General features: G+C 44.2%; 1 protein-coding gene across 1 annotated transcript in view; it reads left to right on the top strand.

The window, feature by feature from the left end:
- PCNX2 (pecanex 2) overlaps positions 1 to 12,090 on the top strand; it is a 291,473-nt gene that overhangs the window by 57,923 nt on the left and 221,460 nt on the right. Inside the window, exon 9 of the mRNA XM_040624241.1 lies at positions 3,907 to 4,042. Coding sequence (XP_040480175.1) covers positions 3,907 to 4,042 — 136 coding nt within the window. The remainder of the gene's footprint in view (positions 1 to 3,906; positions 4,043 to 12,090) is intronic.

Raw genomic sequence — 12,090 nt, 5'->3', positions numbered from 1 at the left:
GAGCGGCAGAAAGAGAGGCCCTCCTTCTCTAGATGGTGGACCATGGTTTTTGAGATCTGGGGAAGATGAAGAAGTTCAGGAATTTTTTTCCCCACATTAATGGGAAAATATAGAAGCAGCACATGTGTTTTGATAGTTACTTATAGAAGCCTAGATGAATGGGATGAAAACCGGGGCAGTACAATACGGTGGAGCGCTGTCACCATCCTTCTGGGGCCCAGCTCTGCCCGTACAGGAGCCACCATTCTGGCCCAGACCAGCTGCTAGCTCCTGGCGCGTCTTCATTTCCTTCTAGTGGCTGCTTTTTTACTAACGTCTATCATTAGCCACTATTTCTGCTGTTGCTCTGAGCTCATTCTAGTTTAAACCAATTTAGCGATGCCATCACCCTGAACCAAACTAGTTTACCGGAGACGAACCAGAGAGCGGGTGATCAAGACCAGATATGCAAGTATTGTTCTATGGTAGTTCAGCGTGTAGGTTTACTGCAGGGCTGGAACGTTACCGTTTTAGAGAAGGAACTCTCTCTTAAAACTCAGCTCTTTCACATTGTATTTATTAATGTGAGGGGAAATCTCTGTACTTAAGTTAGTAAAATAGAGAAGTTAGTAAAATAGAGACTTTTTATTTTTGTGTATTTATTTTTACTTTTAAAAAAAGATTTATTTGTTTATTTTAGAGAGAGAGAGGAGAGGAGCGGGAGCGGGAGGGGCAGAGGGAGAGAGAGAATCTCCAGCAGACTCCACGCTGAGCATGGAGCCCGACATGGGGCTCCATCCCACGGCCCCAAGATCACGACTGGAGCTGAAACCAAGAGTCAGACACCCAACCGACCGGCGCCAGCCAGGAGCCCCAAACAGAGACTCTTTAGATCATTGTGCAGCCCAGAGTGCACAGCTAAAAAAGGGGAAAGAAGCAGCAGGTAGTCTGAGAAGAGCTGTAAGTATAAGATGGACAGGCGTTCTTTAAGGATCAGTAGGAAGACTCTTGTCCACTGGGTAATTTTTGTGACACCACTGCCTCTTTGGTTCTTGAGTGGGCTAGCTGGTGCACAGGGATTACAGCCACAACATCAGGACCCCAAGAACAACATCTAAGTAAGGGGGGAGATCTCTTCTGGTTGAGCAGTGCTGACTGTAACATTGAATCATCTCCTGCTGGCCAAATAGGAAGCCTGTATGTACAAAGCAGGGCAGGCTTTCTGCTTCGGACCTACCAGTCCTAAAACTAGGACAAGGATCTTTCTTAATATCCTCATGCTTTGTTTAGAATACTCGACTTCCATGAAAGAGGTTGGTTAAGAGAGGACTTAATAAGCTGTTTGGGTCTCTTTTTATAAAACAAAGAGGCTTAGGTGCGAGTTGAACGCGTGACACTCTCTCCCCATTCATGCTAATAGAGACAACAAGAATTAATGTATGTGTATGAAAAGCATTGGAATCATGTTGCTGTTTGAGAATAAACAAAATCAGGTCCTACTTCAACAGAAAGAAATAAAACGGTAAGGTAGAGTTATTAAGTGTCTACTATAGGGGAGACACCATTGGGTGGTTACCTGCCTCCTCTGATTGAATTCTCACAACCCCTCTGCAGGAGATCTCTTCCCTGTTTTACCGGTGAGAGATTTGAGCAAGGACAACAAATGCTTAGAGTCACAGATAGTAATTAGGGGAGCAGTAATTCAAGTCTCGTTTCATTTAATTCTAGAACTTATCCAAAAGGTTTTGAAAAGAAACCATACCCTAGATTTTTACACGGGACTTTTAAACAGCTTCAATAAGAAAAAAAAAGTTATTTGTTGTTATTATTTTTACTATGCTAGGTAACGTGCAGATACTGAGGTGTGTTGACACTTCCTTTGTATCACGTTTGTGGCAGGAAGCACCAGCAGGGGGAGGCTGGCTCTACCAGCTGTCTGTTACACCTTACACAATAGCCCGTTCTTAGTTTATTTCGGTTGCCAATAGAGGGTGCTATTCACTCTCTATGATTTTCCCACAGAAGCACACATTTCCATCCCACGCCTGCCAGGTTCTAGTCATCACTTACACTATTGACGGCGAAGTCAGATTAATCTTTTGGTTTTAGCGAAGTTCTGGCTTTGCTGAGATTTAGATTTCCCCGAATTTGTTTGAGCAAGGCACTTTCAGTCCTATTGTATCTAGCAATGGAAGAACAGAATTACAGGGCACACTGGTTTCTGTACAGAGCAAACAGTGTGAATGAACATTGCCTTTATAAATCTGCCTGGTTCTTTTCTCTGTTAGTAAAAGATGTTACTGTTTGCGGAACAGTCATCCAAATAACGGAAGGATGGGATTTTTAAGTTTGTGAACTTCATGGCCTTCTTGATTTGCTTCTTAAATCCTGACTTTAAGATATGATATCTCCTGAATGGTTCTTTACAGGGACGCCTTTACTGAATGTATCATCAAATAGTCACGAATTATGTCTGAAACATGTAGAGAAGCGTGTATGTGCACACGCGTGTGCGTACAGTGGGACTATTTCAAACTGTTCCGATGGGATAAATATTTATGTGTTTGTGAAGACAGTAGTAAGGAGTAAGGAAAAAGAAAGATCCAAAGACCTGTCAGAGACGTCGTAATGAACTGTGAGGATAGAAATCAGAAAGGCATTACGTTCATGTAGCATCTACATTCTTGAGGCAGTTGGGCTGCAAGTTCTATAAGACCCAAAATCACAGTGTGTTAGACAGGAAGTCCAAAGATATGGTCGGTGCGAGGTTGGTTAATTCAGACACCCGGTGTTGTCATCAGGATACGAATTTCTCTTAGCTCTGCAGTCCTTAGGCTTGTTCCTCATGGTGACAGTGTGGCTGCCCCAGCCCTGAATGTTTCTTATTCACTTAGCATCTAAAGGCCAGGAGTAAGAGAGTGTCTTACTTTTGTTACCTTTTAGGAAATAAGTAAACTTGTGCTGTCTCCCCTTTGCTCCACGGTGGCCACTTAGGATACGTTCTCTCTTCCCAAAGCCAGGCACTGGCACAGGGTAAATGGGGTTAAAGCGATGCACATAAAATGACCGGGATTGACCCCTGGGACTAGGGAGGGACTAGTCTGTCTTTTGAAGCCATCGTCTAGGATGCGTGAATAAAATTGAAGTTACGTTTGCAGGAATTCTATTAGAAATGACTGTAGGGTAGGCAGTCAATATTGCCCCCTCAAGGTTATCGGCACCCTGCTAGAAAAGCAGATAGAGAAGTGTGTCCTAGTTTTTGCTTTCTGCGCCAAAGGAAAGATGCCAGGCTTGAGATTTCTGGAAGAGTTTTATTAATTTACGTCCTGTCAACCTATATGTGATTAAAGACAATAAAACTATTTAAATATAAATTACAACTAATTTAGTAACGTCCTCTTTTCCAATTACCTGAGGCATTTCTTGCACCCCCTGTGCTCTTACTTTGCTTTGGGTGGGGTTGGGGGGGGCAAGGAGGGGATGCGGAGTGTGTTGGGGGCTGGGGGAGGTAGCAGCGATGGTAGATAGCGTTTCTTCCTGATTGCTGTCTTTGGAATTACCCAGACTATTATTTATTGTTTTCGCAAAATATGAAGCTAGAAACTATTGCTTCCACCTCCCCATCCATTAACTATGTAGAAAATTAAGGTCGTCATTTCTAGAACACCAGGCATCGACCTACCTACCCCTGCACATGGCACCTCTGGACAGCCTGAGTCATTTGAATGTGTGCAGGATGATTGCCCTTCTGCCTGAAGATAGCGTCGTGTATACCAAATGTCAGCCGCTTAACTGCGCATGTAAGACGGTAACGGTTGTAAAGGCTTAGCGGCTCCCTGCACTGGGGATCCCTAGTGTCCCGTGCTCGTGTGTAATGAACAATTCCATACGCCCACGTAACCAGAGCTTGTCTTTTGCCCTCCCCAGAGAGATGCAGATCAGCTCCTCCAGCACCACCACTTCCGAGAGTCAGGATCCTTCTTCTGGAGACCCAGCGGTCAGCGCGCTTCAACAACAGCTGCTACTCATGGTGGCTCGGAGGACCCAGCCGGAGACCCCACGGGTACGTTCCGGCCGCGTTGTGAATGTTCCAGGAGCAGGGATCTTGAAACCTGTTTTGTGCTCAGATTGCCTAACGGAATTAGTCAGGTCTGACCCTGAAGTTTACACTGCTGCTGGGTTGTGGCTATGTCACCTCATGGTAGCCTACTGAAGGATCGTGGGAAAAAAAGCCATTTAAATAGCAGGTGTCCTTCGTTGACACTAACAGGATTGTCGTTGTCTTCCTGCTCTTCCAAGCACATTAGAAATTCGTGTACATCGATCTTTGGTTGCCAGGATGCACAGATCCCACAAGGGCTTCCTTGGTTAGGATGCCTTTTGCTCACCATGGTTGGAAAAATATCTGGATTTTTTTTTATTTATTTATGATGGCCTTACATATTAAACATTCAGAGATTCTTAAAGAGAATCTCGACTTGAAGAGAGATTTTATTCTTAGAGCAAATGACATTATCATCAAAGGGCTTAAAAGATGAAGGGTTCCGTGATTTTACCAGGAGCTAACTTGGTAGTGTTCATTGGCTCATTCGGTCCACCTTTATGAGGATGACTCTGGGAGAGGCAGAGCAAAGAAGTCAGAGCAGAAGATCACAGGGGAGGTAAGCAGTACCACCGGCCAAGAACTTAGAGCTACAGATTCAAGCAGGGCATTTGGGACAGAGAGACTGGAGAAGCTCCTTAGAAGAGGGGACACGGGGCTAGACCTTGCGGAGAGATGGCTTCAGCTGGTGCAGCCTGAGGGGTGCTCGCAAGTTAGCGTGAAGTTTCTCTGTTGCTGTGTTTATCTTCCTCCTGGCAATGTTGTGATTTCTTCTAGACAACCTCACTTACAAAAAAAAAAAAAAAATACAGTATTATATTTGTTTTTATGATTTCGTAACAATTTTTCCACAAGATGCCTGATAACACAGTGGGCTGAAATTGGTCAGATGTGTGAAGAAAAGGTCATGTTACCTTGTAACTGACCACACATTGCTCTGGAGTCNTTATTCCTGCTGACCCGGGAGAGAGGACCAAGAAGTGCCCAGTGAGCGGAACCAGCCCTTCCAGGCTTGAAGGAGTTGCTGTGGAAATAAGCGTCCAGTGAATCCAAAAACTCAGTCTTTAGGGCCTGTCTTCCCGTCCGTGTATTCAGTCTCACCTCCCTCTCCTCCTTTCCAGGGCTTCTGGGTACAGGAAGGACCTTTCCCAGACCCAGGGAGGCAGGTGGAGGTGGGCGACCCCTCTGGCCATGGCTCAGATGCCTGGCCCCATCCTGGTCACTGGGTATGCTGGTGGCGCCTATAGGGGAATGGCTGCTCCTGCCCGGTTAGGGTGCACTCCTGGGGTCTACTGACCCTGCCATTAGCCTCCCGGCTCTGAGGACCCACATTCTGTGGCCTCGTCCTCTCCACCACTCTCTTTGGTTCCTCAATGTTTTCTCTACCTCCGTGTGCTCCAGTGGGCCTGGAGCTCAGCTGCACCCCCCCGACTCTGTGCCCTGTGCCCAGCCCTCCCTCAGCCACCAGCATGAGCTCCCACCACAAGCTGAAGTACTTGGGGGGCGGGCGGAATATGGGTTTTCTCTGAGACACTGACATTTTCCCTGACACAGGCTGGGGAAGCTCTAGCTCCTTGCAGCGCTTCTTTGCCTCCCGGAATGTCCATGTCGGATCTCCAGGGAGACCAAAGTTACGTAAAAATACCCACATACTTTGGGAAGATGTGAATGTCATTGATTGCATGAGTGGTGGGGCCGCAGGGAAACTAGGAATTTTGGATTATCAGAAAGCAAACCCGCACACTTCACGTCTCAGAAACAGCCCGGGTAGAGCAGAAACTTGCAAATAACTACATATTGCATGGAAAAATCAGAAAGAGTCACACTACTCTTTACATTTAAAATTCTCTAAGTGGCGTGATTATGTATATGAGCGTATAAAAAACTGAATTCATATTTAGCGTTTCATTGGCAATTACTTAACCAGATTCATTGACAAACTCCAGTCTTCTTAATTTTTAAAATTTTAAGGAAAATTTAAAAACTTTAAAGTTTTACCCTATGTAGGTGTGGAAGTGGAAGGATGAGGATTGCAATCCAGGCTCATATTTAGAGGCTGAGGAGATATTTATAAAGATCTCACACCAGAAACAATTCTTTAATTTCTCTTGCTTGGCTTTCCAAATTCAACTGATATCACCAACTAGATTCTGGCCACAAAAGAAAAATGAAGTTCGTTTCCTGCTCATTCTCCCAGCCTATTTAGTGAAGGGTTATGTACCGTCAGCTCTGTGCCAGGGTCACACGTACAGCGGCAAAAAGACTCAGCCCTGCCTGCAAGCAGTTTACCCACTGGCCAGCCATTGACCAGTGTGATGTATGTCCATCATACATCAGCTCTGTATGATGGGGGTTATGGTCGGGACGGGCTCAGGTGCCGTGGGACAGAGGGAGCCCCAGGTCAGGACGCAGGAGGTCAGGGAGGTTCCTCAGTGAGGTGACAGCTCAGCTGAAATGTGGAGGATGACCTGACACGAGGCAGAAAAACCACCTGGACAAAGGCTGGGCAGTGAGACAGAAGGCAGGTGTCCTGCTCACAGTCCTGGCGCGTGGAGGCATCATGGCACTGACACGAGGAGTTGTTCTTAAGATCAGCTCAGGAAAAACAAGCAGGGAACTAGGCTCTGAAGACAAGACTGTTTAGTGACTTGCCTTTCTCCATCCACCCTCCCTCTGTCCTTCGAGGCTGCATGAGAGCCGCATGTGGACTGGGAGTCCCCCCCCCCCCAACCCACACCCTTATGCAAAGTCCTCTCATTCCAACAAAGGACCGTATCCTACAGGCTCCGGTGTGACCAGGAGGTGATCCCGCACCAGAGAAAAGACTGAAATTCTTCCTGGCACAAATGAAATGAATGAAGTAGCCTTGCAGGGGGGGTTCCCAGTAGGACTGGTCCGCTTCGTTTTGTAGGAGTCAGACGAGTGGGAGATGTTCTGTTTCGTCACCATGGCCACAGAGCTTAACATCCAAGCACAGAAAGAAGGGCAAAGCTTGGGGCATACGTGGAGCTTGTGGGATCTGCCCTCTGAACCCCAGATTAGCATGGAGGGGCTTTGAGTATTATCAAGCACAGTGTCCCACGCATCCGTGTCATAAACTGGTACTTCTCTCTGCCTCAGTTTCTCCATTATGTATTTCTAAGCTCATCGGGTATAGTTGGTTGATTCATAATCATGACTTTAAAATTTCACATTGTATCATTATGTAGTATTTGAGTAATCACCTTCAAACATCTTTATTACACTACTGGTTGAGAGGGAGGCCCAGTCCCTTGAAAGACAGTGTCAGATCCTTGGGAGCACAACATTTCTGCTTCCGTTTACCCTCACCTGGATCTGCCTTCAAACCCATTCACCCTGCCCACATTAAGAAATGAGATAGTATTGGGGCGCCTGGGTGGCACAGCGGTTAAGCGTCTGCTTTCGGCTCAGGGCGTGATCCCGGCGTTATGGGATCGAGCCCCACATTAGGCTCTTCCGCTATGAGCCTGCTTTTTCCTCTCCCACTCCCCCTGCTTGTGTTCCCTCTCTCTCTGGCTGTCTCTATCTCTGTCAAATAAATAAATAAAATCTTTAAAAAAAAGAAAAAAGAAATGAGATAGTATTGTATGTGAACATACTCTGTAAACTGAGGCTTTAGGTCAGTCTATAGGAGTGGCGTCATCATCATTGTTATTACCAGCGGTAGCATGAAGCGGGTGGTTTATGGGTCCTAAACCGATCAGCGAGCATTGCAAAGATGCGCACAGCACGGCGTCTGGCTGACGGTCGCTCTAGGTTAATGTAAAGGTAGCGTTTCCAACACAATTTACTATCATTAAAGGATTAATGAAAACGGAGACTTTCACCTTTTACCCTATATACCATTTGTATTTTTTCTCCCATGGTGATGTGTTCATGAATTGCTATTTTTAAATTTAAAACATTTTTAAAAGGTAAAAACATATTCCTGGACCTTTAATTTGCATGGAGTTGTATATATAGTGTCTTTTAAAAAGATTTTATGTATTTATTAGAGAGAAAGAAAGAGCGAGTGAGCGAGAGCATGAGTTGGGTGTGAGGAGAGGGAGAAGCAGGCTCCTCGCTGAGCAGGGAGCCTGATGCAGGGATCATGACCTGAGCTGAAGGCAGATGCTTAACCGACCGAGCCACCCAGGTTCCCCCCTATATATAATATTTTATAAACATTTTTGTCTACAAGAATATTGACATTTACTAGCAGATGAAACAGATGAGATGTAATTACAATACCTGAACATAGTCACTGATCATCTTATATATTCATCGACTGGAAAGTGTATTTTGACTTAAAAAAATGAATATTTGCATACTTTTCATTAATCATGTTCAGAAGTTTATTTTTTTAAAAAATGTAAGATTTGTTATGATATTTTATGATTCCTGGAATTTTGCAAACTTCTTTTTTTTCTTTTTGTAAAATTTTGGAAAACTGGAATTTTGGCTGCTAAATAGAGCCACTGTTAGAATCGTATCTCATGTGTGCTTTACATTTTTTTATCCTTCAAAGTGTTGTTCATATCCAGATTTAACCAGCATTCCATTAGCAGGTTAGGAACACTGGTTATGTGCAGGGCATGTGTTTGGTGTCTCATTACATCTCATATTTGGTATCACGTTAACTTTATAGGAAATCTTGGAAGTTAGGTATTATTTCCCCTTGGATTTACCATCTAAGGAAACCAATGCAGAAGGCCCTGGTGTTTGGGGCATTGGCAGGACTCCTCCCAGCCCTAGTGTACCTTTCATTTTGTCCTTTGGTCACTACTGGGATTTCCAGTTCTGCTCACCTCCCCCTTGGGAGCTTCCACCATGATGTCTCATGAGCCCACTTCTGACACCAGACAGAGTCCCTTTCAACTCCACCTTCCCAGCACTGGGTTTGACAGCTCTTGGGAAGAGCACGTCGTGCCACGCAGGACTGCTACATATACCGTAACCTCTTCATTCCTCTACCTCTCCCTTCAGGAACTTTCAAGACACTTCTTCCCACCACAGGAGGCCCACAACTTAAACCCACCCATGTCTGTTCTGATGTTGAGGGTTCTGTAGACCTGGTCACTTGCTCTCCTCCACATAACAGTCCCTCCTTTGTATTTTAGCTTTTATTAGGTACAGTTCATGCTACAAGCCCTAAGTCTGACTTTAAAATTCTTTTAAATAACATGTTATTGGGTCTCCATTATTGTCCATTCTAATTATTTTTGTCAGTGTCCATTTTCTGATGGTTTCCTTTTCAAATTTGTGTTTTTAACTTGTTTCTCCACAATTGGACTCATACATATTGTGTCTTGAAGCGTTTTGCTGTGCAGGTGCCTTTCACCTTACCAGTGAGCACTGTCTGAGCTGTGGATTCTCCTGGGTTTCCCTAAGTGAGGGAAGGAAACCAAGCTTCAGCATCCCACAGTCCTCTTCCTAGAGTAGGGCCTTGGGGAAAGCAACCTGACTTCTCAGCGCCTCAGTTCCTCTCATTTTAAATCAAGATAATAGCACCTATATGGAGGAGTTCTTATAAGGTTTTGAGGATTAGAGATAATATATGGCAAAATTATGCCATAGTCAGTGGCAATGATTAACATCATCAATTTTTTTATTTTTTATTTTTTTTTAGAGAGAGAAAATGTGTGGGTGGGAGGGACAGGGGGCAGAGGGAGAGAGATAATCTCAAGCAGGCTCCACACCCAGCAAAGGGCCCAATGCATGGCTCCATCTCACAACCCCGAGATCATGACCTGAGCTGAAATCAAGAGTCAGATGCTTAACCGACTGAGCCACCCAGGTGCCCACAAATTCTTATTAGCTATATGGAGCTCTTGAAGGTACCATTATTTTGAACGGTAGAACTTTTCAGGTAGCTTGGGCGAGAGGGATGGACCTTTACATCCTTTAATATTTTAATATTATATCAAAAAATATTTCTGCAATGGAATATATATAGGTATATGTATATATATGCATATATATGTATATATATATGTGTGTATATATGTATATATACATATATATATAGTACTTGCCTACCTTCTGAGCTGAATATCCTAATCATCATTTAAATTATTACAGATAATTCAGATTCATGAAGGGAGCCTTGAATATTATGCTGTAAATACAGATCCTTATGGGGAGTGTGAGCAATGCACTTACCTTCTTTCTTCAAGAGGACTTGTATTCAACTTATACCCTGTCACTCTATTTTTGCTAATCTCTTTTTGAAATAGTGGAATAAAATTTGCGAGCCTGGCCTACTGGGCAGTGTGACATGGTGGTTCTTCGGTGAGGCTTAATGAATGAATCAGAGACAGAAAAAGCATTTTGGCCAGTGTGTCTATATTCACATAAATCAGAGCCTCGGTCTGCATTGTGAGTCCTAGCCCGGCCAGTCCTGTCATTGCTATGCTCTCCAGGAGCTCTGCCCTAGACCCCTTACTCCCAACTCCCTCCAGTGTTATCTAACTTACCTGCTCCCATGGCTCACTCCTCTCTCTTTCTCTAGATATACAGGGATTAATATGTTTATACTTGTGTATGTGCGTCACCGTGTTCTCGTGGCTAGTTTGCTTGTCTACCCCCAGAGGTTGTTAAACCCCTTTAAGCTAGAAACTCCGTCTTGTTATCCTTTGAATTCTCAGCGTATAGTACTCACAGCATCTGACTTAGAGAATCTGTACAAAAAATATTTGTTGGATGAGAGAGTAAATGAATGATTGAAATGATGAGAAAAATTTCAGTTTGAAATTTGTATCAGAAAACAGGCTGTGAATAATTGCTATAGTCCACTGAAACATTTAGCTCTGAGACTCCCTGGTAGCTAAGGCAAAAAATGAAATTCCATGAACCTTATTTTCTCAACAGGGAAGTTAAGTTACAGGCTGATTTGTACCTCAGAATGTGGCTGTATTTGGAGAGATGATCTTTAACGAGGTAATTAAGTGAAAAAGAGGTCCTTAGGGTCGGCCCTAATCCAACAGGGCTGGTACCCCTCTAAGAAGAGGGGCTTCAGATGCAGATACACACGGGCCAAAGACCACGTGAGGACACCGAGAGGACGGCCATTGACAAGCAAGGGAGAAAGGCCTCAGAAGACTCAGACTTCCAGCCTTCAGAACATTTCTGTTGTTTCAGCCACCCACTCTGAAACTAATATAGAAGTCAAGTCATCTTTCCTTTGCGTTAAATTCTGAGATTTTTTTTTAAACGAGGATTTTTATTTAAGGAACAATAAATAGCACAATTTACCAGAATCTTTAATAACTTTTGCAAACGATGTAGATGTGATCTTCATGTGATTTTGTTTTTACACTGACCTTCCCTAACAGCAAAGGGCATAATATTAAGCCTCAACTTAAGGACACTATTTTCCTTATAATTCCGAAGAATGCTGTCATCTTTGCTGCTGCTTACCCTTGACCTCCTTATGCATCCTACATGAATTCCCACATCACAAAACAGTAAAGTGCGGTAGCCCTGCACACGTCTTCTTTTCCTGGCACTCTTTGTCCGTGGAACATAAAGGACAAGGATCCCTTTTGTGGGGGGCAGGTTTACTATAAACCACGAATTCCTTGTCATTAACAGAAGATGCTCTCCTTGCTGACATGACACAGCTTTCATGTTGGAATAGAATCCCAGACACAAGCAGCACTTACCATCTCAACTTTCCTGAACTAATACAGCCAATCCATCCTGTATATGGCCGTCCTGTATACTGCCTTTGCGATGGATCAACTGTCCCTTGAAATGCCTTTTGCATTAATATTTTATAATCTGAATAATAACTTCATGTTCCATAGCTGAGTCACTGCATTAGCATCTGGGAACAAAGAGGTGGTAAAATGGGCCTCCCTGGAGAGCTCTGCCACAGTGTCCAGTGAAGCAGGTGTGCCGCCCCTGATGCCAGCCAGGCATTCCGACTCCAGGGATTTCCACTGCATTGAGAAGAAAATCTGCCCGAGTCTAACCTTCTGATGTCTAGGTCAAAGAGAAATGTGTGC

The sequence above is a fragment of the Ursus maritimus genome, unplaced genomic scaffold (genome assembly GCF_017311325.1).
Source record: "Ursus maritimus isolate PB19 unplaced genomic scaffold, ASM1731132v1 scaffold_7, whole genome shotgun sequence".
NCBI classification, from domain to species: domain Eukaryota; kingdom Metazoa; phylum Chordata; class Mammalia; order Carnivora; family Ursidae; genus Ursus; species Ursus maritimus.
The sequence above is the reverse complement of the archived record's forward strand: the minus strand, read 5'-3'. Positions and strand labels throughout refer to the sequence as shown.